Below are 27647 nucleotides of genomic sequence, written 5' to 3'. Positions count from 1 at the left end.
TTGTTTCCAAACAGTTTCTCCTCGGAATCTGGCCAGTGATCCTACTTGAGCCTCTCAGGAAGCACTGATGAATTACTCTGCCAAGAAAACAAAAAAACAGCTGCCATTATCCTTGAGGAATGAATAAGGAAATTCTTAAAGTTCTACTTATTCAAATACATCATGACTGTCGCAGCAAAGGAGTGATTTTCTAACTAATGCTGCCAGCCGTGCAGAGAATGAGGAGTAGAGCCTGTCAGTTGTTTGGCTCGTGTCTTAATGTCATTCCTCCTCCTCCTCCTCCTCCTCACCCTAGATGTTTAAAAAAGAAACAGAATGTTTATATATATATTGCAAATTCTTTAAAAATTGGCTTTTCTTAACAGGTTAACGGTTCATCCTGGTCGTAGGAAATTAACATTCTTTTTTTTTTTTGGACAAGAGTTGCATGTGAATTATACCTTTCCCCTAAGATTTGAAATGCATATTTGATTAAATAATGAAAACAGTCTGCTGAGGACTGGCCGAACCCCATCTCCAGATGGTCAGCTGTGAGCTAGCACTTAGCTGTGCCAGCCTTGATTGATATTCTTGTCATAATTAACCTGATGGGTGGTTTTACAAGGTAAAAAGGGGCTAGCGGTGGGATGCTGGATAGTTTTTCACTGTCTGTCTCTGTGCTAGTCCAAGTGTCTGACCCGCCACTAAGTCTGTGCTTCTCACTTCCTGTCATTTGCAGTGGACTCTGGGTTGTGTGTGTGGTCACAGCCAGTCAGAGTGGGTGGGTCATCTTGTAATCTTTCTGAAGGCCCATGAGGAGACCTACAGGATGTTGCACTTATAGCCAGTTAAAGGTGTTTGCACTGTTTTCCGTTTGATATTTGTAGATCCTTCAGTTTTCACTGTTTATATGGCTAGGCAAACATTCTCCTAGCATAGTTTATTTAAAATTATCAGCAAATATCATTATACTCTGACATGTTAACTTACGCAAGTTTTTTTTTAGTTCTCAGACTGTGTTTATTCCCAGGAAAGTTTATCAGGTTAACTAGAGCTACATGATCAAGATCCTGTTTACATAAAACTATTTAAATATCTGCACCTTTCATTTTTTTGAAGAAAATAGATACAAGGATTGAGAAGTTTTCTTTAACTGTAACTTGCAGAAGCCCCAAAAATTAAGGTGCCAAGAAATGGCAGTAAAATCTCATTGTAAAGAAGCTAGTTCTAATTTGAATTTAAGTGTGTAACAAATCACTTTTCATAAGCAACACCTGCCTGAAGTAAAAACCTGATTTGACCCCTTTGCTCATGCTATATTTGTAGCTGTACACCATTTTTGCATTTTTGTAACTTTTCTCCTGCTTTGTACACTATTTTAAGATCCAGAGTGTTTTTACCACATTTTTTTTTTTTGTTTAATGTTAATCAGTTGCCATTGCCATTGTATTTCAGAGCGGAACTGCACTCTGTATGGTTTTCAATGGCTGTGATCTTTCAGAAGATTGCCAGACGTTTCTTCTGAGGCACTTCTGGGTGGATTCTAACTGCCAGCCTTTGAACTAGCAACTGAGAGTAACAGTTTGCAAACTTTAAGAGAAAAATCTTTTTTTCTTACACAAAGATGGTAAAACACTCCTGTCATTTTTCCAGTATTCAGTTCGTAACCTTGGTACATGTTAAAACCAAAACAAAATTTGTCATTTTTCTTCTCCTAATGATCCTAGCTTTAGCCCTGCAGTGCTCAAGTACCATTTCCTCCTCTTAGCCTGCTAATGTGCCTTTAGGCAAATAATTCCCCGTTTGCTTACCTACTTTAATGAGCCTCCAGCAAAGAAGAACGCTTGCCAAAACGTGAGCTGAACAGAACTTTGGTTGTGGAGTTCTGTGCCTTAGGAGGGTACAAAGCTGAAGAGTTCCAGTCCACTACCCATGGGACTCTGCTTTTTGCCAGAAAAGCCTGACTTCTGGCTACATTTCACCTGCAGTGACATAGGCTATCAGCCGTAGTACATTTTTGAATGATTTCATTTTGCACTGTTATCTTTTTTGGTCGTTTCACTCAAATATACTTCTGCATAAAGAATCTACATTTAGAAACAAAGGCACATCCTTCATGAAGGTGCTGCTAACATTGGAAGACCCAGACTCTACAGTACTGTCTGGTTAAGCACAGAAGGCGCACACCTTGCTACTGAATGTATAGCCGTTCATCCCAACGAGCGATACAGCCACCACCACCAGCCATCCTTTGTTGAGTAAAGTTAACCGGCGCTTCACTGGAGAGGCGGCTGTACCCCTGGGTCACTTGTAGTGCTTTGGCCAGTTCTTCAAAGACTCCTGTGTGTGTTGTGAAAATAGCATGAAAGCTCAGCATAAAACAGTTTAGAAATGTTAAGCAGAGAGCAGAGATTAAAGTCAGTGACTTTAATTTTACGAGTTAGCTGTGCCCCACACGTGACTCTCTTAGCAATCTGAGTAACACACTCAGACTGTCTCTGCCGCACCAAGTACTATGGAAATCACTGCTGACCTGGATATTGCTAAATCATCTTTATTTCAGTGGCTTCGTTTTTTCCTAAGATCTGGGTGGGCATTAAAGGGATGAACTCCCCATTCCCATTCCTTTTTCTTGAAAAACTTCCTATTTAACTAAAAAAAAAAAAAAAAAAAAAACGAGTGTACAAAAAGCCTGTTTCCTGCTGAGCAAATAATGGTTTGTTTACAGATCACCTGTCCGGAAAGGCGCTCTGGCAGCGAGCCCTACAGTAAATTGCATGTTAGAGAACTAGTGCTTTGTAAGGATGTGAAAGAAGCAACTTGCACATTTTAATACTATGTTTTACGCTGCCATTTTCACTCTGGAAAACTGAAAGCACTTTGATTTTTTTTTTTAAGGAAAACTAGGTGAAAGGTAGTTGGGTCAATCTGCTGATTGATCACTCCCTACTACCGCCCCACCCTGCTTTCCTGAAACATCCCCACCACCTGAAGTGATCTCTTTTATTCTTGTGATGTTACATAGATTGATGATTAACAGGAGAAACAACCATTTTTGAATAATCTACAAGTGGTATTTGGTTTAGCAGAAGTAGAGCAAGTATCATGGTTTAGTCATATTGCAAAATTTCCAGGACTACTAGGGCTTTTCATACACTGAGTTTTTCCTTACGCTACGAAGAAGAGGCATGAAAATAAAAAGAGGCATGAGACAAGATTAAAAGAAGAAAACTGCAGGCATACAGCACATGAAAATCTTTAAATGCCTGAAAGAAAAAAAAAAAAGTTCTATTATAATGCCAGCAACCTTCAGCATTTAGGCAGTGTACCTTAAAGTGTTAAATAATTTAAGTTTTTCATGAGTCTTGTGCGTTCATTATTACTTTTGAAAAAAAAAATCAATTGTTGCTAAATTTGACAGTTTTAGCTCCCAACTCCACATTGACGTGACAGCAGAAATTCTTTGACCCTGTGGTTTATGCTATGCTACTTTTATGTTTATGGTATACACTTTCATGTAAAACTGATATATCAAATAAAACCAGTTATAATTGGAATTTGCAAGTCTGTGGCACTTTTCGGATCTATATTTGTCTTATATTTTGCGTCATATCAGTGCCACAATATAATTAATTTGATCACTGTGTCTTATTTTGCAGTAACATTGGAAATGTTGTTGTTGTTAGGTGCTGTCAAGTCGGTTCCAACTCATAGCAGCCCTGTGCACAACAGAACAAAACAGTGCCCGGTCCTGAGCCATCCTTACAATCGTTGTCATGCTTGAGCTCATTGTCGCAGCCACCATATAAATCCACGTCGTTGAGGGTCTTCCTCTTTTCTCCTGACCCTGTACTCTGCCAAGCATGATGTCCTTCTCCAGGGACCGATCCCTCCAGACAACACGTCCAAAGTATGTAAGATGCAGTCTCGCCACCCTTGCCTCTAAGGAGCATTCTGGCTGTGCTGCTTCTAAGACAGATTTGTTCATTCCTTTGGCAGTCCATGGTATATTTAATATTCTTCACCAACAGCACAATTCAAAGGCATCAATTCTTCTTCCGTCTTCCTTATTCATTGTCCAGCTTTCACAGGCATATGATGCGATTGAAAATACCACGGCTTGGGTCAGGTGCACCTTAGACTTCAGGGTGACGTCTTTGCTCTTCAACACATTGAAGAGGTCCTTTGCAGCATTTACCCAATGCAAGGCGTCTTTTGATTTCTTGACTGCTGCTTCCATGGCTGTTGATTGTGGATCCAAGTAAAATGAAATCCTTGACAACTTCAGTCTTTTCTCCGTTTATCATGATGTTGCTCTTTGGTCCAGTTGTGAGGATTTTTGTTTTCTTTATGTTGAGGTGCAATCCATACTGAAGACTGTGGTCTTTGATCTTCATTAGTAAGTGCTTCAAGTCCTCTTCGCTTTCAGCAAGCAAGGTTGTGTCATCTGCATAACGCAGGTTGTTAATGAGTCTTCCAGTAATCCTGATGCCCCGGTCTTCATATGGTCCAGCCTCTCGTATTATTTGCTCAGCATACAGATTGAATAGGTATGGTGAAAGAATACACCCCTGAGGCACACCTTTCCTGACTTTAAAATGGTCAATATCGCCTTGTTCTGTCCAAACAACCGCCTCTTGATCTAGGTAAAGGTTCCTCATGAGCACAATTAAGTGTTCTGGAATTCCCACTATTTGCAATGTCATCTATAGCTTGTTATGATGCACACAGTCGAATGCCTTTGCATAGTCAATAAAACACAGGTAAACATCCTTCTGGTATTCTCTGCTTTCAGCCAGGATCCATCTGACAACAGCAATGATATCCCTGATTCCACATCCTCTTCTGAAACTGGCCTGAATTTCTGGCAGTTCCCTGTTGATTTAATGTTGCAGCCGTTTTTGAATGATCTTCAGCAAAATTTTGCTTGCATGTGATATTAATGATACTGTTCTATAATTTCCACATTCGATTGGATGACCTTTCTTGGGAATAGGGATAAATATGGATCTCTTGCAGTCAGTTGGCCAGGAAGCTGTCTTCCATATTTCTTGGCATAGACGAGTGAGCACCTCCAGTGCTGCATCTGTTTGTTGAAACATCTTAATTGATATTCCATCCATTCCTGGAGCCTTGTTTTTCACCAATGCCTTCAGAGCAGCTTGGACTTCTTCCTTCAGTACCACCGGTTCCTATCATAAGCCACCTCTTGAAATGGTTGAACATCGACTAATTCTTTTTGGTATAATGACTGTGTATTCCTTCCATTCCATTGGAAATACTAACTAAAAACTGCTTAAAAGTAATTAAACCCTGTTGTGGAAGGAGCCGTAAAATGAAAAAAGGGAATCTGTGCGACTCATCTGACTGGAAAACGTCAGTGCTTGTTTTTAAACTGTTTCACTGCCTTAAAAATAAGGAAAAACTTTGTTTTAAATGTCTTGTTGCTACCTGGGGGGAGTTGTCCTTGTTACTGAGGTCTGTGTGAGCATACCACTGGACTTAACCATTCCTCCAAAATTGCCAAACCAGTCAGCTTTATATACCGAGATAAGGATACTACTTCACTCAGAATTCAAACTGAAGATAAAGTTCTGGCCCTGGGCTATAAATTTTGGCCTTGAGTTATATGAAACCTTGGTATAGTTGAGGGAAAAGTAGAAATTGCAAGGAATACAAATTTTCGTCAAGCCATAGTTCTTTCTCTCACAGGCAATCAGAATAGCTAAGGAGAGGAAAAATCACTGAAGAATTTAAGCAGTATTGTTAACTACAGAATTTCTGCTGTTGTTGAGACACACTGGGCCATTTGGAGTAAGAGCTAAGCAATACTGACTTAGTTTTAATATCTAGTATTGTTGCCTTTCTTTACCATTAAATCCAGTAAGTCACAACCTTTTGATTGGCAACTAGTATAGAGAAGAATTGATCACAAGAATATTTCATACTAGAAAACCTAAAATCTAGCTCAAGAAATTCAGTTACAGGCCTGCAAGTGACCTAAAATTTCTCCACCCTGTTTAGCTCAGCATTGTCAGTATTACGGCACCAACCACAGGTCCCACTTGGCTCTGCTGACAGTTCCTTTGTAACCCTTATTAGCAAGACCTGCTTCTTGCTTTAAAGAGCAGTGTTGATACTTGAACCGGATTTAGTCACTAGTAATTTAAATATTTACAAAATTGTCATAAAGCTGCTAGTTTCTGCAGCTTCTGGCAATGCCAGATCTACAGATCATCACTTTCAAACTGAACTTGGCAGAAGTAACACTAAGGCTCACAGAAGAGCACATTTATTAGAGAAATGCTTAAGCATGTAAATATAATTCCCTACAGATACTCGTTCTGAAATCATTTGTACCTAAAGAAAATGATAAAAATGTGTTATTAAATGGCTCTAGACCAAGAATTGGCATACTACAGCCCACAGGACACATCTGCCCTGCAGTTGTATGGCCTGCAGGGTAAGAATGTTTTCACATTTTAAAAACATTGTTTAAAGAAAAAAAGGAGACAAAGAATATGAGGTAGATACCAGATGTGGCTTGCAAAGCCAAAAATATTTACTACGTGGCTGTCTGTTGACAGCTGATCTCCCCTGCTGTAGACCATTAGCAAGGAAACACCATAAAGGAAGTTCTTCCCAACAGTACTTGCCTGCAAGATAACTCCGGTGTGTATTTGCCAGGATGAAAATATTTACATTTACTTCTCTCACTTTTTTGTTGTAATCATAGGATTTGTGTTTAAATATTTATACTATAAAATTATTTTTCCACATCACTTTTACTATGGTAGCAACAGCCTGCTGCAAAGTGCCTCAACCATTGAAAGAAATTACTATGAGCAAGGCCAATGATTTTGTTTTCATTATAAAGGGGGATTCCATTCCATACTATAAAATTCAAAAATGCTGGCTGCATTTAGCTTTTGCGCTGACTTCCAGAAAGTTGAGATCTGTAGTATGTACTTCTGACCTTTTTTTCTTACCCTGTATAAATGTCATGTGATTTTCAAGGAACTAAAAAGCTATTGTAGTCATGTGCACATGTTTAACTTCTTTCTAAAAGGATAAATTCACAGTCCTTTCCACGATTAATCCTAGTTTGTTTTTGGCTCTTCGTTTTAGAACTAACTTATTTTATACCAATGAATAAGTGAGTCTATTTTAAGAAATAGAAAATATTATCAATTTCCATTTAATGTACTGATCAGACATTGTTTACTATCAAGCATTTCCATATTTTTAATATTTCTGAGTCATTTATCAATGTGACCAATAGATAAACTGACAAGCTAGTATGTTTCCTAGTTTCATATTTGTTGTGGATGAGTTTGCTCTAACAATTATTTAATAAACATACAGATTCTTCTGAATCTTTACAAGAAATTAATCATTTTCAGGTGATCCCAGATCTGCTTACTTTTTCCATTTGATTTGCCAGTTTTTCTAGAAAATAGTAGAACAATGTATTTTATCTACTGTGTTATAATCTAGTCTATATTTCCACATTAATTACCTCTGTATAATTGAAAGTATTAAATTATATTGTTTTGAATAATACTTCTGGTAATGTTTTATATTTAATATTTCTTTACATTTCTTAATGGCAGGGCTGCCATATATGTGCAGTTTGCACACTGCACAAAGGCACCCAGCTGGAGAAGGAAAATAAGTAGGGGCTGAAATCTCGCTTGTGCTCAGCTTGCCAAGATGAGTGCCTTGGTAGGGTTACAACTCAGAGGATATACCTTTTCCCAGTGGGCAGTATGGACCACCAGTGGGAAAGATACTCAGTAATTATGCTGTAACTGTTTTGTTCATTGGAGTCCTGGCATTGCATTGCAGTACTTTTCTACTCCAAGTCAGGGTAAGTTGCAGTGCTAAAAGCTAATAACTTTGCAGTTAAGCATTTAAACCCAGGTGCCACAGAGTCAATTCCAACTCATAGCGACCCTGTGAGACAGAGTAGAATTGCCCCGTAGGGTTTCCAAGGAGCAGTTGGATTTGAACTTTCGACTCTTTGATTAGCAGCAGACCTCTTAACCACTGAGCCACCAGGGCTCCATTAAGCATTTATGATCAATAAATACACAGCATTCTTAACTTTAGGACCTCTGGAGTAAACACAGGAACCTTCCAGCTTCATGTAATAAAGGGAGACAGATCAAGGAACAGAAAAAACCTAACGCATGAGCTATATGTGTCTGGCTCCTATCTTCAGCAGTGACCAAACTGCCATCCGCAAGATGTGAAAACAAAATAGGATTTCCTGGAACTCAACTAGTTTGCTTTTCCAAATATTAGCTTTCCCGGTCAAGCCTGCTGAAATGTTCTAGTCATTGTTGACCATCTGGTAGATTCTTCAAGTAATCAATCCTTTGTCAGGGAGGGGTAGACTTCCTTCAGTCAACACAAGGATGTTGGCAACAGGTAAACCCTTGCTTCACAGAAAACAAGTTAATTTTCAAAGCAGTTTGGGCTGTGCTTTGTGAAAAGGAGGTCTGAAAAGAAGTTAGAATTAAGTCTACCTCTGAACAGTATATATACCTTTTTGACATCACGCTACCACATTCTCCTGCTACCAACCTACGTATAGGCACCCATCATTTGATTTAGTGGGTTTTATCAGCTTTAGCATGATTGTGAGTAGACTTTTCAGCTCTTTTGTTCCTGCTTCAGCCTTGGACTAGAATGCAGAATGAATCTACCCAGATGAGAGAAAGCAGGAGCTGTCTCAATTGGTAGGGTTGCTTAGTCTCAAATAGGACTTGACCCCCAAAGATTCCACTGGGGAAAGTAGGATTAATTTCTTCAGCCTATGTAGGGACCATATGGCACTGTACTATCCATTCACCAAACTTTGGAATGCTGTGTTCGTGTTGGTGCTAGGCATACAGTGGAGAGCAAGACTGATACCCCACCCTCATGGCACACTCTAGTGTCTTAAATAGTTGTGCTAGTTACATTTGTGATTAGTGTCATGGAATAAAGGTATAGGGAGCACTGGGAGTGTACACCAGGGAGCTGAAGTAGGGGAGACTTCCCTGAAGATGAACATCTATGTAAAGAACTGAAGGATGAGAGAACTTAGGAAATGGAAAGAAAAGTATGGTTACAGCAGAGAGCTCAAGAGGTGAGTGTCTGGAGACATGGGCAGGAATTAAGTCACACAAGGCTATGAATACCACATTAAGAATTTTTATTTGGAAAGCTTTTGAAAGGCTGGAGAATGGATTAAAAGGAACCAGCGTGGATGTAGGGATACCAGATAAAAGGAGAGAGGCTGTGGAGAGATTGGAACACTTATACACTGCTGGTGGGAATGTAAAATGGTACAACCACTTTGAAAATCAATTTGGTGCTTCCTTAAAAAGCTAGAAATAGAACTACCATACAACCCAGCAATCCCACTCTTCAGAATATATCCTAGAGAAATAAGAGCCTTTACACAAACAGATATATGCACACCCATGTTTACTGCAGCACTGTTTACAATAGCAAAAAGATGGAAGCAATCAAGGTGCTTGAATGAATCAACAGATGAATGGATAAATAAATTATGGTATATTCACACAATGGAATACTACGCATCGATAAAGAACAGTGATGAATCTGTGAAACATTTCATAACATGGAGGAATCTGAAAGGCATTATGCTGAGTGAAACTAGTCAGTTGCAAAAGGACAAATATTGTATAAGACCACTATTATAAGATCTTGAGAAATAGTTTAAGCTGAGGAGAACACATTCTTTTGTGGTTACAAGGGAGGGGGAGGGTGGGAGTGGGCTATTTAATTAGATAGTAGATAAGAACTACTTTAGGTAAAGGGAAGGACAACACTCAATACAGGGGAGGTCAGCACAACTAGACTAAACCAAAAGCAAGGAATAAACTGCCTCGAAGGTCAATGAATCAGGGGCAGGGGTTTGGGGACCATGGTTTCAGGGGACATCTAAGTCAATTGGCAAAATAAAATCTATTAAGAAAACATTCTGCATCCCACTTTGGAAAGTGGCATCTGGGGTCTTAAATGCTAGCAAGCAGCCACCTAAGATGCATCAATGAATCTCAACCCAGCTGGGTCAAAGGAGAATGAAGAACACCAAGGACACAAGGTAATTATGAGCCCAAGAGACAGAAAGGGCTACATGAACCAGAGACTACATCATCCTGAGACCAGAAGAACTAGATGGTGCCCAGCCACAACTGATGACTGCCCTGACAAGGAACACAACAGGGAACCCCTGAGGGGGCAGGAGAACAGTGGGATGGACACCCCAAATTCTCATAAAAAGACCAGACTTAATGGTCTGACTGAGACTAGAAGGACCCCAGTGGTCATGGTCCCCAAACCTTCTGTTGGCCCAGGACAGGAACCATTCCTGAAGCCAACTCATCAGACATGGACTGGACTGGACAATGGGTTGGAGAGAGATGCTGATGAGCGAGCTACTTGCATCAGGTGGACATATGAGACTATGTTGGCATCTCCTGTCTGGAGGGGAGATGAGAGGGTATAGGGGGTTAGAATCTGGCAAAATGGTCATGAAAAGAAAGACTGGAAGGAGGGAGCGGCTGTCTCATCGGGGGGAGAGTAACTGGGAGTATGTAGTAAGGTGTATATAAGTTTTTATATGAGAGACTGACTTGTAAACTTCCACTTAAAGCACAGTAAAAATTATTTTAAAAAAAAAAGGAGAATGTAGTAGTCCAAGTGAGAGAGAATGGTGGATAGTGACAGTGCAGATAGAAAATCAAATATGTCAGAGATGCATGGGAAGAAGCAGATTTGGGACGAGAAATAGAGTAATTTTGGTATACATTGAGCTTGAGGTCTTTGTGAGACATACGGGTGAGACCTACTAAAGGATAGTAAGTGTGGATCTGAAGCTCAAAAGAGTGATCTGTGCTGAAGATATAAATTTGAGAATCATGGGCATACGTGGTAATTGAAGCTATGGGAGTGGGTGAGATCATGAAAGAAAAGAGGTATGTCTCAGACTAAGCTCTAGAAACCAAGCCATTCAAGGATTAGGTAGAGGAGTTTTCAAGGACAGGGCAACTCAGACTAAACAAAATCACCAGTCTGGGGAGAGGGCCTGAGTTGTAGTTTCTCATGATCTGTGGATGCCAACAGCTAGGCTGTGTACAGCTGTGGCTGTTGGCAGAGTTAGCTATGTGGTCCATGTGATATGAGGGATGGAAGGCAGTAACCCTGACAGCAACACTGCATTAATCCAGCATGCTCAGAGTGGGAGCTCACTAGCATTAATCCTGACAGGGTACTGTTGTATACATCAGCTCTTTGTCAGGCATCTGAAGACCTAGATCAGCATCCTGGTCCTCCACTGAAAGGCTGTGTGATTGCAGCCAAGTCATGGAACTTTAAATTTTGGGCTCTGTTATCTGTAAAGTGTAGGATTGTCTTAAGAGTTAATGTACCATGGGATAGTGTGAATCTAACACCAATGGATTTTTTGAATAGCATCCTTCCTACAAGAGTAAGAGCACCTGGCTTAGGCCTGCCAGCAGCACCTCAAAACTTCGTGACAAACCTGAGGAGCCTGCCCCTCTTCCTGGGCCCTTTCCCTGGCCAATATGATCTGGAACAAGGGACCATCCAACTTTCTTCCCCTTCCTGATCATCATGTACCAGCTGGCCTCACAAAGCCTGTTTGTCTTGAGGTGGGAACAGCTTATCATACACAGTTTTTCAGAGTAGGATGGGGCAGAATGGGCACTGGACCAAGACTTGGATTTACACTAAATTGAAACACCCACCGTATATATACCCAAAAGACTTGAAAGCAGAGATTCAAACAGATACTTGTATGCCAATGTTAAGTGCAGCATTATTCACAACAGCCAAAAAGTGGAAACAACCCAAGCATCCACCAACAGATGAATGGCTAAACAAAATGTGGTCTATACATACAATGAAATGTTATTGAGCCATGAAGAGAAATGAAGTTCCGATACATGCTACAACATGGATGAACCTTGGAAACATTATACTGAGTGAAATATCAGACACAGAAGGACAAATGTATGATCCCACTTGCGTGAGATATGTAGAATAGGCAAATGCATGGAGACCAAAGTCCACTAGTGGTTAACAGGGGCTGTGGGAGGGGGAAATGGGGAGGTATTGTTTAATGGATACTGAGTTTCTGTTAAGCGTGGTAAAAATTTTTTGGAAATAGCTAGTGGTGATGGCCACACAACATTGTGAATGTAATTAATGTCTCTGAATTGTACACTTAAAAATGGTTAAAACGCAAAAAAAAAAAAAAAAAACCGCCCACCCATTGCTATGTGGCCATGAGCAAAACCATCACACGTCTATGATCTGCACGTCCACCACATGGAGAGTGAAGATGGTCATCCCCATGCCACAGAGGTGCTGTGAAGCTCAAACAAGACAAAATATGTGGTCAGATATGTGATTCCATCTCCCCTTCTCATGAAGTTGCTCGTTGGCCATTCCAGAACCTTCTTCCCAGAACAGTCATAACTGTCTCTCATAAAGCCTGCTCATTTTACTCCAATAATCTTACCCTTGCTTTACTTTCTCCCCTTCATTTCATGCCACAATGCCTCTAAAGAGATTTCTGCTAAAGAGAAAGATGAGTTTTTAGAAGGCTTAAGAAAATGAACCCAAAAAACCCACTGCTGTCGAGTCGATTCCGACTCATAGCAACCCTATAGGACAGAGTAGAACTGCCCCATAGAGTTTCCAAGGACCACCTGGCAGATTTGAATTGCCCACCTCTTGGTTAGCAGCCGTAGCACTTAACCACTATACCACCAGGGTTTCCTGAAGAAAATGAGTGAATAAAATTCATTCATTCATCCAGCTTTTATGGATGTCTGGTCTGTGCCAGGCCCAGGTCTCAGACATGAATAGGGCACGGTTTGGGGAGGAAATTTTGTCAGGCCCCTTCTCGGGACTGCATCCTAGCCTTCACTTGCCCCAACATTAGTGACTGCAGCCCCTTTCAGACTTCACCTGCCGGGAAGTTGCCAGGGAGATCTTGGGCTTTCCTAATCCTCTGGATACATATATCTCATCATCTCCACCTGCACCTGAACTCAGGCCATTCTCCTTCCTTCCCCCTTTCTCCTGCTGCTCTCTCTGCCCCTCATCTTCATCCCTCTTCTCTTATCCTGAACCCCCTAAACCAAAAACACCCATAACCATCAAGTCAATTCCGATTCATAGTGACCCTATAGGACAGAGTATAACTGCCCCATAGGGTTTCCAAGGAGTGGATGGTGGATTCACACTGCCGACCTTTTGGTTACCAGTCAAATGCTTAACCACTGTGCCACCAGCGCCCCTCTAAATTAGTAAGAAGGACAATGAGCCTGAAAAGTGAACATCCTCACAAAATGTCCAATAAGTCGCCAAACTATGAAGATGCCCATCCCCTCCATTCCAGCAGCCCTGCCCAGTTCAGGCCTGGGTCTCACCTCTCTCCCCTGCATCACTGTACAGGGAACCTCCCCTCTGGGTTCCCTGCCTCCAATCTTGCCTTCTCCAGGATATATACCACCATAAGGGCTGCTATAATGGACTCTTTTCACAGATATGGACTTGTCAAAACTTTCAAAGGATCAAGTTGAAACTCCAGGTATGACATTCAAGGCCCTTCTCTTGGTAGCTCTAACCTATCTTTGCACCATCAATGCCAAATATTTATCCCTCCAACTATACTGAACTTGAATGTTCCCAGACATGTCCTGTTCATTCCCACCTCTGTACCTCTGCCAGAGTGCCCCTCTGACTCTTTACACCTCTTCTTGTCTTCTGGAAAAGCTCCTTACCACCTCCAAAACCCACGTGGTAGGTTAAAGATGGCCACACATTTTTGGAACTCCTCCCCACCCCTTGCACCTGGCTGGTCTTGTGACTTGCTTTGACCAACAGGTTGTGGGTTAAGTGACCTTGTGCAAGTTCTAGGATTCATGCCTTAAGAAATCTTGTAGCCTCTGCCTTCACCATCTTAGAACCCTGAGACCACCATGCCACGAAAAAGCCTGGGATTAAAGAGGATGTGGAAAGAGGGACCCAGGTGACCCCAGCCCCAGCTTCCCACTAGCTGAATGTAGCCACAGGAGTGAGACAGGTGGGTCCAACACAAGAACCTCCAAGTCAATCCAGAGACTCTAGAGACATAATAAATGTTTATTGTTTTAAGCCAGGAAGTTTTGGGGTGGTTCGTTACACAGCAATAGGTAACCGATATAATCCGATTCTAGTGCGAAGCCCTCCTGGCTCACTCAGGCTCCCTTCTCCTAGTTCCCTCTCTATTTTTTGTACATGTCACACCCCATTATAATTATATGTCACTAAGAGATGGTGAGCTCTTTGAGGACCAGGTCTGAGTCTGATTCATCAAAGTCCCAACCACTCAATGTGGTCATGGGATGAAGCCCTTGATAATTCGACAAAGTCAACCCAAAAACCCTCTGCCGTCGAGTTGATTCCGGACTGATAGCGACCCTATAGGACAGAGTAGAACTGCCTGACAGAGTTGCCAAGGAGCACCCGGCAGATTCGAACTGCCAACCTCTTGGTTAGCAGCCGTAGCACTTAACCACTACGCCACAAGGATTTCCAAAGTCAATATACTCAAATGTCATTTTAAAAAATGTGTTTAGGAAGTTCTCCTACGTGAACATTTTACATGCAACTTGTTCAACAAAAATTTTTAAGCACAAACTATGTTAATAGAATGTGTCTCATGCCCTTGAGTTACTCTCAATCTAGCAGGGAAAACTAAAAATGACAATCCAGCATTAAAATGTATTGCTGAGAGAGCATAAAGCTGTTGGTGGGTGGAAGGGTCAAGAAAAGTCTCCCAGAGAAGCTTGTCTTAAAGGGTAAGCAGGCAGCCACTGTTGGCTAGGGAAGCACGAAGCTCACCTCCCTCTTCACCCAGCCCCTATACAGGAGGAGTGGTGTCATCGATTGGTCAGGTTCAAGATTGTTGAACTAAGTCACAGTCCTGAGGGGTGGGGCCTCACTGTGTGAAACAAAGGAGTTAAGTCAGCCCCAGTCTGGGGATGGCTCCTGTCTTATTCCTTCTCTCTCGGACAGGACACACGAGGTAAGATGGGGGCTGGGGCTTCTGCCCAGTGGGAAGAAGGTGCATTTTCTCCCTTACCTCACTCCCCTCTCCTTAAAGCACGAAGCAAAAAGCAGAGGGAGGCCAAGGGGATAGGAACCAGGATAAAATTTGCCCACCCTACATGGGTCCAGGGCAGCCTCTGGGGTTAGGGCTCCACGATGGGGCTTGGGGCCAAAGTCCTAACAGGTAATAAAAGGCTTGTTTGCCTGCTATATCCTCTGTGTATATATTCCCCCAGGAAGACCTTGGGGTGGCAGGGACTGTGGATGACCCAGGAATCTGAGAACCAGCCTCCGTCTCTCAACACTGAGCCAGAGGAAGGGAAAACCAAAGTTCCTACTGGGGAAAAAGAAAAAAAAAAATGTTGTCGTAGAGTCAATTCCAACTCCTAGGGACCCAATAGGGGAAAGGAGGGGGAGAATTTCAGGCAGAGGGAATGGCATTGCAAAGGCAAGTAAGTGTGTGAGTGGACTAAACAGTGAGAAGGGACTGCAGTGAGAGGATCACAGAGGAACTTGGCACCACACTGCATGAGAACCCCCACCAGCTGCCGGGGAGCTGATTCTGACTCATGGTGGCCCATGTCCTTCAGAGTAGAACTGTGCTTCAGAGAGTTTTCTTTTGTTTTTGTTTTTTAATAATTTATTTTATTTTGTTGTTGTTGAGAGTATACACAGCAAGACATATTTCATAGGGTTTTCAATGGCTGAGTTTTCAGAAGAAGATTGCTAACTTAATCCATAAAAACATGATCTTTGCCCCATCTGCCTTCCTGTTTTAGCTAATTGGTAACTTCATCAGCATTTACTCTGTGCCAGACACAATTCTAAGCATCTTACACAAATCAACCCATATAACCCTCTGAGGCCCAGACCTAATAACTTGCCTAAAGTCCCACAAATGAGAAACATGAGATTCAAAAGGATCGAATAGTTAATAAGTGGCAGGTCTGCCTCTTTCACCAGCTTGGCTCCTCAGCAGCTGTGGTATCAAGAAGGTGACAGGTTCCGTTTAGCTGGACTTACCAGGAGGTTTCCTGGTGGAGGTAGTACTTGAGCTGAGTCCTCAGAAAGGGATCAGTGCCAGCAGAAGCCATGAGTACAGAAGGTGCCTGGGTTCCAGGGAGCCTGGAGGGATGCTTAGAGAAAAGGGAGGAATTCAGCAAAAAGAAGTACAGAGAGGACACCCAAAACTTCACTGCTGAGCAAATAAAAGCCCAGGGAGCTGCAGGTACAGCATCCAAGAACAGACTCCAGCAAGCCAACACCTTGCTGGCCAGCAGGTCTTGGCCCAACACCTTTTCCTTAATTTCATATCAAAACCTGGATGTGATCTGGCTTCCTGGATCAGGTTTATCAAAGTAAATACAAGTTTTATTTCATTAAGAATTACTTCTTGATTGCCCTGAGATAATCTTTAAACCTTAAACCAAAAAAATTTCCTGAAATCATCTTAAAACTGAACAATAGTTTAGCTTAACTAGTTTAAAAAAAAAAAAAAAAGGTCTGCCTTGAGTATTACGCTCTTTTAGGAACTATCTATATGGGATCCAATTGACAATAGCAACTTGAAAGTTTAGATAGGAACCTTGGTGGAGGGCAGTGAGTTTATGTTAATGAGGGAAGAACAACTCAGAAAAGGAGGATAAGAAGAGTTGCACAACTCGAAGAACGCAATCAATGTCACTACACTGCACGTGCGGAAGCTGTTGACTTGGTGTATGTTTTGCTGTATATTCTCAACAACGACAAATCAAATAAAAATTTTTAAAAAGAGAATTATGGTTTAATTGAGGCTGAGATTATTTTTCTTCCTAGAAATGATTCTAAGGGTTGGGACCAATGCTTTTTAATTATTGTTTTTAAAAACCAGTATTTCTACGGCACTTTAGCATTCCCCAAATTATTTCCTTGTTCCTCATTTCAGAGAGAAGAGTGTACACTTTCTCAGTTGCTCACGTGAGGAGAAACCGAAACCAGGAGGTTAATTATCCAAAGTCACACAGGTGATGAAAGGAGGACCTGGGATTCAATCCAGAGTCCAAATTCTATTCTTACTCATTCTTTTATTCTTTCAGTCATTTAAAAAATCACTGCATGCTCCAAATGTGCCAGGCGCAGGACTAGGCACTGAGTATATACCCACTGCCGTCGAGTCGATTCTGACTCATAGTGACCTTATAGGACACAGCAGATCTGCCCTGTAGAGTTTCCAAGGAGCGCCAGGCCGACTTGAACTGCCGACCTTTTGGTTAGCAGCTGTAGCACTTAACCACTACACCACCAGGGTTTCCACTGAGTATATAGTGATAAGAAAATAGACATAGCTCATCTCGCTGTCCCTCTTTTCCCAGTGCATTAAACACTGAAGCTGGAATAAGAGCTACAGAAACCTACATCTTTCTAATGGATACTCAGTGAATACACTCAACTTTGCAAGGTTATCCCACTTGTATTTGTAGTTCACTGCTGCCATTCTTTCAATGCTTTGTGCCCATTCCTATGCAAGACATTGTGTACAGGCTGTAAGACAATGCACTAGAGCGCAACTCAATCCAATAACACCTACTATGTACAAATTACTCAGTCTGAAAATATTTATTGAGCACAAAATCTGGGAAAAGTATTCATTCAACAAATATTTATTGGCACCTACTATAATCATAAAAGAAAATATTTACTGAACATTGACTAGTGCAAAGTACCATGTTAATCTTTACACACGCTATCATTTAATCTTCACAATGACTATGAAAAGGCAGTTATTGGAGAGCTTAAATAGACTTGCTCAGAATCATACGGCTAGGAAGTGGTGGAGATGGGATTTGAACCCAGGGGACCAACATTTTCCACCACTATGTTGTCCTACCTGCTATTGCCAATCATGGTGAACAACACAGATGTGATCCCTGCCCTTGAGATGCTTACAGACTAGTAGGAATGATAAAGTGAAACAATACCCTGAGATATTTATTAGGGAAGCTCTTCTCCTTTGGGGTTCATTAAAGCTTTCTCAAGGATATGCCTTTTCAGGTGGACCTAGATGATGAGGAGGAATAAGCTAGGCAAAGGAGGGACAGGAAGGCCAATCCAGGCAGGGGAACAACACATAGAAAATACCCCCAGAAGGAGGGGCTTTTTCCGTCTCAGGAACGGCTGAAGGCCAGGGCAGGAGGGAAACTAGGCAAAAGAGCATGAGGAGTGACATGCAAATCTGCAGTTTTCAAAGGTCATTTCAGCTGCTGTAGAGCAGAGATCAGCTGAGAGCGATAAAGTGTGAGGGGAGACCAGTCCAGGGGCTATTACATCTGAATATGAGGTATAATCCATACTGAAGGCTGTGCTTCAAGTCTTCTTCACTTTCAGCATACAGATTGAATAAGTATGGTGAAAGAATAAAACTCTGATGCACACATTTCCTTACTTTAAATCCTGCAGCATCCACTTGTTCTGTTTGAACGACTGCCATTTGGTCTAAGTACAGGTTCCTCATGAGCACAACGGAGTATTCTGGAATTCCCATTCTTCAAAATGTTATCCATAATTCGTTAAGATCCACACGGTCGAATGCCTTTGCATAGTCAATAAAATACAGGTAAACATCTTTCTGGTATTCATCAGCAATGATATCCCTAGTTCCACATCCTCTTCTGAATCCAGCCTGAATTTCTGGCAGCTCCCCACTGATGTACTACTGTAACCACTTTTGAATGATCTTCAGCAAAATTTTACTTGTGTGTGATATTAATGATACTATTTGATAATTTTCTCATTCTGTTGGATCTCCTTTCTTTGTAATGGCCACAAATATAGATCTCTTCCAGTCAATTGCCCAGCTAGTTGTTTGCCAAATTTCTTGGCACAGATAAGTGAGCATTTCCAGTGCTGCATTCATTTGTTGAAACATCTCCGTTGGTATTCGGTCATTTTCTGGAGCCTTGTTTTTCACCAATGCCTTCAGAGCAGCTTCAACCTCTTCCTTCAGTACCATCGGTTTTTAATCATATGTTACCTCCCGAAACGGTTGTGTGTCAATCAATTCTTTTTGGTACAGTGACTCTGTGTATTCCTTCCATCGTCTTTTGATGGTTCCTGCATCTTTTAATATTTTCCCCATAGAACCCTTCAGTATTCCAACTCCAGTCTTGAATTTTTTCTTCAGTTCTCTCAGCTTGAGAACTTCCAAGCATGTTCTTCCCTTTCAGTTTTCCATCTCCAGGTCTTTGCACATTTCATTATAATACTTTCTTTGGTCTTCTTGAGCCGCTCTTTGAAATCTTCTGTTCGGCTCTTTTAATTCATGTTTCCTTCCTTTTGCTTTAGCTACTCTACATTCAAGAACAAGTTTCATCTTGGTCTTTTCTTTCTTTTCTGTCTTTTTAATGACCTCTTGCTTTCTTCATGTATGATGTCCTTGATGTCATGTCATTCCACAACTCATCTCGTCTTTGGTCATTAGTGTGCAACGCTTTGAATCTATTCTTGAGACTGTCTCTAAATTCAGGTGGGATATACTCAAGGTCATACTTTGGCTCTCATGGACTTGTTCTAATTTTCTTTAGCTTCAACTTGAACTTGCATATGAGCAATTGATGGTCTGTTCAGCAGTCAGCCCCCGGCCTTGTTCTGACCGATGATATTGAGCTTTACCATGGTCTCTTTCCACAGATGTAGTCAATGTAATTCTGGTGTATTCCATCTGGCAAGGTCCATGTGTACAGTCGCCATTTATGTTGGTGAAAAAAGGTATCTGCAAAGAAGTCATTGTTCTTGCAAAAGCCTATCATGCAATCTCCAGTGTTGTTTTTATCACCAAGGCCATATTTTCCAACTACCAATCCTGTTTTCAACTTTCACATTCCAATTGCCAGTAATCATCAATGCATCTTGATTGAATATTTTGTTCAATTTCAGACTGCAGAAGTTGGTAAAAATCTTCAATTTCTTCATCATTGGCCTTAGTGGGTGATGTGTACATTTGAATAATAGTCATATTAACTGGTCTTCCTTGTTGTTGTTGTTAGGTGCCATCAAGTCAGTTCTGACTCATAGCGACCCTGTGTACCACAGAATGAAACACTGCCTGATCCTGTGCCATGCTCACAATCGTTGTTATGCTTGAGCTCATTGTTGCAGCCGCTGTGTCAATACATCTCATTGAGGGTCTTCTTCTTTTCCACTGACCCTGTAGTTTACCAAGCATGATGTCCTTCTCCAGGGACTGATCTCTCCTGATAACATGTCCAAAGTATGTAAGATGCAGTCTCGCCGTCCTTGTTTTTAAGGAGCATTCTGGTTGTACTTCTTCCAAGACAGATTTGTTCATTCTTTTGGCAGTCGATGGTATAATCAATATTCTTTGCCAACACCACAATTCAAAGGCATCAGTTATTCTTCAGTCTTCATTATTTGCTGTCCAGCTTTCACATGCATACAATATGATTGAAAACACTAAGGCTTGGGTCAAGCACGCCTTAGTCTTCAAGGTGACATCTTTGCTTTTCAACACTTTCAAGAGGTCCTTTGCAGCAGATTTGCCCAATGCAATGTGTCCTTTGATTTCTTGACTGCTGCTTCCATGGCTATTGATTGTGGAGCCAAGTAAAATGAAATCCTTGACAACTTCAATCTTTGCTCTATTTATCATGATGTTGCTTATTGGTCCAGTTACGAGGATTTTTGTTTTCTTTATGTTGAGGTGCAAGCCATACTGAAGACTGTGGTCTTTGATCTTCATCAGTAAGTGCTTCAATTCCTCTTCACTTTCAGCAAGCAAGGTTGTACCTTCTGCATATCACAGGTTGTTTATGAGTCTTCCTCCAATCCTGATGCCCCATTCTTCTTCATATGGTCTAGCTTCTTGGATTATTTGCTCAGCATACAGATTGAATACGTAAGGTGAAAGGATACAACCCTGACACACACCTTTCCTGACTTTAAACCACTTAGTATCCACTTGTTCTGTTTGAACGACTGCCTCTCGATCTATGTACAGGTTGCTCATGAGCACAATTAAGTGTACTGGAATTCCCATTCTTGGTAATGGTATCCACAATTTGTTATGATCCACACAGTCGAATGCCTTTGCATAGTCAATAAAACACAAGTAAACATCTTCCTGGTATTATCTGCCTTCAGCTAGGATCCATCTGACATCAGCAATGATATTCCTGGTTCCACGTCCTCTTCTGAATCTACCTTGAATTTCTGGCAGTTCCCTGTCGATATACTGCCGAATGATTTTCAGCAGAACTTTACTTGTATGTGATATTAATGGCATTGTTCATTAATTTCCACATTCGTAGGGATCGCCTTTCTTGTGGATAGGCATATATATAGTATCTCTTCCCGTCGGTTGGCCAGGTAGCTGTCTTCCAAATTTCTTGGTATAGACGAGTGAGCACTTCCAGCACTGCATTCATTTGTTGAAACATCTTAATTGTTATTACTTCAATTCCTGGAGCATTATTTTTCACCAGTGCCTTCAGTGTGGCTTGGACGTCCTCCTTCAGTACCATTGGTTCCTGCTCATATGGAACCGCCTGAGATGGTTGAACGTCAACCAATTCTTTTTGGTATAGTGACTCTGTGTATTCTTTCCACCTTCTTTTGATGCTTCCTGTGTCATTTAATATTTTTCCCATAGAATCCTTTAATATTGCCAACTCCAGGCTTGAATTTTTTCTTCAGTTCTTTCAGCTTGAGAAATGTAGTGCATGTTCTTCCCTTTTGGTTTTCTATCTCCAGGTCTTTGCCCATGTCATTATAATACTTTCCTTTGTCTTCTTCAGCCGCCCTTTGAAACCTTCTGTTCAACTCTTTTACTTCATCATTTCTTCCTTTCACTTTAGCCACTCGATGTTCAAGAGCAAGTTTCAGAGTCTCTTCTGACATTCATTTTGGTCTTTTCTTTCCTGTCTTTTTACTGACTTCTTTCTTCATGTATGATGTCCTTGATGTGATTCCACAACTTGCCTGGTCTTTGGGCATTAGTGTTCAATGGGTCAAATCTATTCTTCAGATGGTCTCTAAATTCAGATGGGATATACTCAAGGTCATACTTTGGCTCTCAGTGACTTGTTCTAATTTTCTTCAGTTTCATCTTGAACTCACATATGAGCAACTGATAGTCTGTTCCTTAGTCAGCCCCTGGCCTTGTTCTGACTGATGATATTGAGTGTTTCCATCGTCTCTTCCCACAGAAGATGTAGTTGATTTGATTCCTGTGTATTCCATCTGGCAAGGTCCGTGTGTACAGTCGCCATTTATGTTGGTGAAAAAGGTATTTGCAATGAAGAAGGCACTGGTCTTGCCAAAGTCTATCATGCTTTCTCTGGCATCGTTTCTATCACCAAAGCCATATTTTCCAACTACTGATCCTTCTTCTTTGTCTCCAACTTTTGCATTCCAGTCTCCAGTAATTATCAACACATTCTGATTGCACGTTCAATCAATGTCAGACTTCAGAAGTTGGCAGAAATCTTCAATTTCATCATCTTTGGCCTTAGTTGCTAGTGGGTAAATTTGAATAATTGTCATATTAACTGGTATTCCTTGTAGGTGTATGGATATTATCCTATCACTGACAGCACTGTACTTCTGGATAGGTCTTGAAATGTTCTTTTTTGATGATGAATGGAATGCCTTTCCTCTTCAGGTTGTGGTTCCCGGCATAGTAGACCATACGACTGTCTCATTCAAAATGGCCAATACCAGTCCATTTCAGCTCACTAATGCCTAGGATATCAATGTTTGTGCATTCCATTTTATTTCTGGCAACTTCCAATTTTCCTAGATTCATACTTAGTACATTCCATGTCCCGATTATTAATGAACGTTTGCAGCTATTTCTTCTCATTTTGAGTCATGCCACATCCGCAAATGAAGGTCCCAAAAGCTTGACTCCATCCATGTCATTCTGGTCAACTCTACTTTGAGGACGCAGTTCTTCCCCAGTTGTCTTTTGAGTGCCTTCTAACCTGGGGGGCTCATCTTCCAGCACGATATCAGACAATGTTCTGCTGCTATTCTTAAGGTTTTCACTGGCTAATTCTTTTCAGAAGTAGACCACGGGGTCATTCTTCCCAGTCTGTCTTAGTCTAGAAGCTCAGCAGAAACCTGTCTGCCATGGGTGACCTTGCTGCTATGTGAATACTGGTGGTATAGCTTCCAGCATCACAGCAACATGCACGCCCCCATAGTATGATAAACTGACACATGGTGGACTCCACCTTTGGCCTCCCAAAATTCATGTCCTTGTCACATGTAAAACATATTCACCGCATCATATCATAAAAAAAGTCTTAAATCAACTCCAAGGCCAAAATTCAAAAATTCCTCTTCATCTGTGAAATCTAGAATACAAGTTATCTGCTTCCAAAATCAATGGTTTAACAGGCACAAGCTAGACATTTCCATTACAAATGGGGGAAATTGGAGGGAAAAAAGGGATAACAGGCACCAAGCAAGTCAGCAAAAACATATTATGTTAGCCCTCAGGGCTTGAAAATAATCCTTTGTTCTCTGAGACCGTTTACACAATGGCCCTGCTCTCCAGACTCTGGGTACTGGCCACACTCTCTGGATTCTGAGAGGAGGCCCCTCAGTTCTGGGCTTCAGCTTCTCCTTCCAGGCCTACTGGAATGGCAACTCTGTTCCCTCCAATTTAGGCTCACCATTCTCTTAGTCCATCAGAGTGGGAACTCCAGAGGCCATGGCTCCACCCTTTGAAACCCCAGAGGTCTTGGCCATATCCTTTGAGACTGAGGCAGCTCGCCTTCCTGTTTTCCTTATCTCTTCAACATCTGCTTCCTGGCTTCTTAGCCTCTTGGCCCCTCAGGCCTCTCTCTCTGCCTGCATCTGCCCTGCTGGGGCAAGTGTTTCAAAGCTCTGTAGTTCCACCAATAAGTGCCTGGAGGCACCCCACTCCACCAGTAAACTTCAGCTGGAAGACACTCAGCTCTCTTTCTCCATTGGTCAGCAAGCCTAGCTCTACTGTAAGTGCCCAGAGGCTCCCCACTTCACCAGGAAGCCTCCTGTGCAAAGGCACTCAACTCTCTTGCTCCGTGCATGGGCTCCAGAGCTGTCTGGTTCTACTACTGCCGATTCTCTACTGCTGCTTCTTAACATCTACACCATCTCTGGTGTTAACAGGTCTCCTCCCTTCTGAGTTCTCTATCCATTCACAGTTTCAAAACCTCTTCCACATTTTATGTAACTGTTAGAGCAGCACCCCACTCTCCCAGTACCAAATTCTTAGTCATCTAGTGCTGCTATAACAGGAATGCCACAAGTGGATGGCTTTAATGAACAGAAGTTTATTCTCTCATATTCAAGTAGGCTACAAGTCCAAATTCAGGGCATTAGCTCCAGGGGAAGGCTGTCTCTGTCAGCTCTGGAGGAAAGTCCTTGTCATCAATCTTCCCCTGGACTAGGAACTTCTCTGCACAGGAACCAAAGGTCCAAAGGATGCACTCTGCTACCGGTGCTCCTTTCTTGGTGGCATGAGGTCCCCCTGTCTCTCCGCTCACTTCTCTCTTTTATATCTCAAAAGAGATTGGCTCAAGACAGAATCCAATCTTGTAGATTGAGTTCGCCTCATTAACATAACTGCTGCCTATCCCCTCATTAACACTATAGAGGTAGAATTTACAACACACAGGAAAATCACATCTGGTGACAAAATTGTGGACATCTGCACAATACGAAGAATCATGGCCTAGCCAAACTGATATGTGTATTTTTGAGGAATACAATTCAATCCATGACAGATGGAGAATTGGCTTTGGTCATGAGGAGTCGACATGGCCTAAGGTGGGGCGGGGCGGGGGGTGGGGAGCGGGGGAATGATGTCCAGAAGGCAATGAGATACACAGATCTGAATATCAGAAGGCGGCTCTGGGATGTCGGAGACATGGAATGCTTTGGTGTAATCTCGAGTTCCGGTTCCTTCTTATCAACAGAGAAGGGGCTGGGTTCTGGGAAAGACGTGATGGGGTTAGGGTGGAGTTACACTAATGTGAAACGACTCCTGGCTCACCTCTCTGACTCGGTTTCCCCCACAGATGGCCCTTCCCTGCCACAGGTCCATGAACCCAAGACCCAAGACGCTGGTCTTCCTTCTAGTGGGCCTGAGTTTCTTCACACTGCACCTGTGGTTTCTCCAGGCCCCGATGTCCCAGCAGGAGGGGGCGCGGGATCTCGCGGTGGACGCTCTTGCTGTGCAGCCCTCAGCGCTCAACGCAGGGGTCCTGTGTGTGGCCAACGCCTCTGTGAACGCCACGCCTGATTTCCAACAGCTGCCTGCCCGGATCCAAGACTTCCTGCGGTACCGCCATTGCCGCCAGTTTCAGCTGCTTTGGGACGCACCGAACAAGTGTGCTGGCCGCCGGGGCGTCTTCCTGCTCCTGGCCGTGAAGTCATCGCCGGAAAACTACGAGCGGCGCGAGCTCATCCGCCGCACCTGGGGGCAGGAGCGCAGCTACCGCGGCCTGCCGGTGCGCCGCCTCTTCCTCCTGGGCACGCCGGCCTCTGAGCCCCGCGAGCGCTGGGAGCAGCTAGACGAGCTGGTGAGCCTGGAGGCGCGCGAGCACGGCGACGTGCTGCAGTGGGCCTTCGCGGACACCTTCCTTAACCTCTCGCTCAAGCACGTGCACCTGTTGGAGTGGCTGGCGGCGCGCTGCCCACAGGCGCGCTTCCTGCTCAGCGGCGACGACGACGTCTTCGTGCACACGGCCAACGTGCTGCGTTTCCTGGAGGCGCAGCATCCTGGCCGCCATCTCTTCACCGGGCAGCTCATGGACGGCTCCGTGCCCATTCGCGACAGCTGGAGCAAGTACTTCGTACCCCCGCAGATCTTCCCCGGGCAGGCCTACCCGGTGTACTGTAGCGGCGGCGGCTTCCTCCTGTCCAGCTACACGGCCCAGGCCCTGCGCAGAGCCTCCCGCCACACGCCGCTCTTCCCCATCGACGACGCCTACATGGGCATGTGCCTGCAGCGCGCGGGCCTGGCACCCAGCGGCCACGATGGCATCCGGCCCTTCGGCGTGCAGCTGCCGGGCACCCACCGGCCCTCCTTCGATCCCTGCATATACCGCGAGCTACTGCTCGTGCACCGCTTTGCGCCCTACGAGATGCTGCTCATGTGGAAGGCGCTGCACAACCCTAAGCTGAGTTGTTCCCGGGGTCGCAGGGTCTCCTGAAGCCGAATGGGTGGCGCTGGGTGCATGCGGGGCTCAGCTCCTGGGCCTCTGCACGTGATGTTTTCCCTACTGAAAACGTGCCTTTCCGGTTCTGGACACCTCTGTCCTACCCAGCTCAGCGGATCAGAACCCGGCTACACATTGAAATCATCTGGGGCGGGGAGGGGGGGGGAGGCGGGCAGAGAGTAAAAAATACCTATGCCCTGGCCTCATCCCAGAGGTTCTGATTCTGTCAGTCTAGGGTGGCCCCAGGCATTTGAATATTTTTAAAATTCCCCAGGTGATTCTAATGGTTGGCCAGGATTGAGGTCCACTGCACCAGTGTGCCCATCCATCCTTGCAAACTCAGCTCCATCGCTTCCTCTAAGAAACTTTCCACTCACCTTGCACCCACCTCAGTGCCATCTCTGTGCGCCCCCTAGAGTGGTCCTGGCAGACTGTCATTGCCTGTTTAAGAGGCCATTCACCATTTGAATTTGAGCTTCTCAGAGGCAGAGAGAGCACCTGGCCTGGCTCATTCTAAAGCAGAGTAGACACTCGAGTCAACCTGGGCCAGGAGCAAATGTCACCTGACACATGTAGTACAAATGTGAGGAGTTGTCATTTCTCTGCAAATGGGCTCAGCTGGAGCTGAGCTGACAGCAGATGGTCCCCCCCCCCCAAGAAGACAATCTAGCCTCAGGACCTAAAAGCCACACCCCTAGAGTCAGAGGGGTCCCTGGCAGCCTTCCTCCCACCCACCACCCAGTTATTCCCCCCAACCCCAGAACCCCTGTGAGGTCAGTGTCCCCACTGTGCAAAGTGGAAACCTTCAGCCCAGTCAGGGTTTTGACTAATCCAGGGTTGTATGGTCACTCCCAGACAACACACCCTTGTAGCCCCCTCCATGCTCAGCCTGACCACAGCTAATGGCCTTTTTGGGTCCTCCCCAAGTAGACCTGCCCTGCCAGCATGCACTCCCAGGAACAGCGACCTGGTCCTTGCCAGGGTCAGGGTATCAGGGTCAGTGAGCCTTGGAGAGCCAAGCTGGGGGTCCCGGGGAGGCGAGCATGGGGGCGCCATGAAGGGCACTGCCTCGGGAGTCAGTGTTTGGAAAGCCTGTGGAATTGTGCATAGAACTGTGTTTGGGGATGGGACCTGATTAGTAACCATGACAGACAATGATTAGGGAGTGTGCAGGGGTGCCTGGAGTGTCTATGGTAAATAGTGAATTTAGGAGGCTGTCGGTCAGTGACTGGGGAGGTCAGACTGGGGTTTATGATGAGGCCTGTGAGGATCAGCGCTGTGGTCCTAGACTCCCAGAGCTTGACAAAGTAGGAAAATCAAGGG

General features: G+C 43.5%; 2 protein-coding genes across 2 annotated transcripts in view; both read left to right on the top strand.

Moving 5' to 3' along the window:
• Positions 1 to 7429, top strand: part of ACER3 (alkaline ceramidase 3) — a 167349-nt gene extending 159920 nt beyond the window's left edge. The window contains exon 11 of the mRNA XM_049889736.1: positions 15 to 7429. Within this exon, the coding sequence (XP_049745693.1) occupies positions 15 to 68 (54 nt within the window). The 3' untranslated portion in view covers positions 69 to 7429. The remainder of the gene's footprint in view (positions 1 to 14) is intronic.
• A 7642-nt stretch (positions 7430 to 15071) lies between these two features.
• On the top strand, positions 15072 to 26318 carry B3GNT6 (UDP-GlcNAc:betaGal beta-1,3-N-acetylglucosaminyltransferase 6). Its single transcript, XM_049889735.1, has 3 exons — positions 15072 to 15097; positions 17045 to 17123; positions 25182 to 26318. The coding sequence occupies exon 3, from the start codon at positions 25182 to 25184 to the stop codon at positions 26316 to 26318; it is 1137 nt and encodes a 378-aa protein (XP_049745692.1). The 5' UTR covers positions 15072 to 15097; positions 17045 to 17123.
• The last annotated feature ends 1329 nt before the right edge of the window (positions 26319 to 27647 follow it).

The sequence above is a fragment of the Elephas maximus genome, chromosome 7 (genome assembly GCF_024166365.1).
Source record: "Elephas maximus indicus isolate mEleMax1 chromosome 7, mEleMax1 primary haplotype, whole genome shotgun sequence".
In the NCBI taxonomy this organism is placed as follows: Eukaryota; Metazoa; Chordata; class Mammalia; order Proboscidea; family Elephantidae; genus Elephas; species Elephas maximus.
This window is presented reverse-complemented; position numbering and strand designations above follow the sequence as displayed.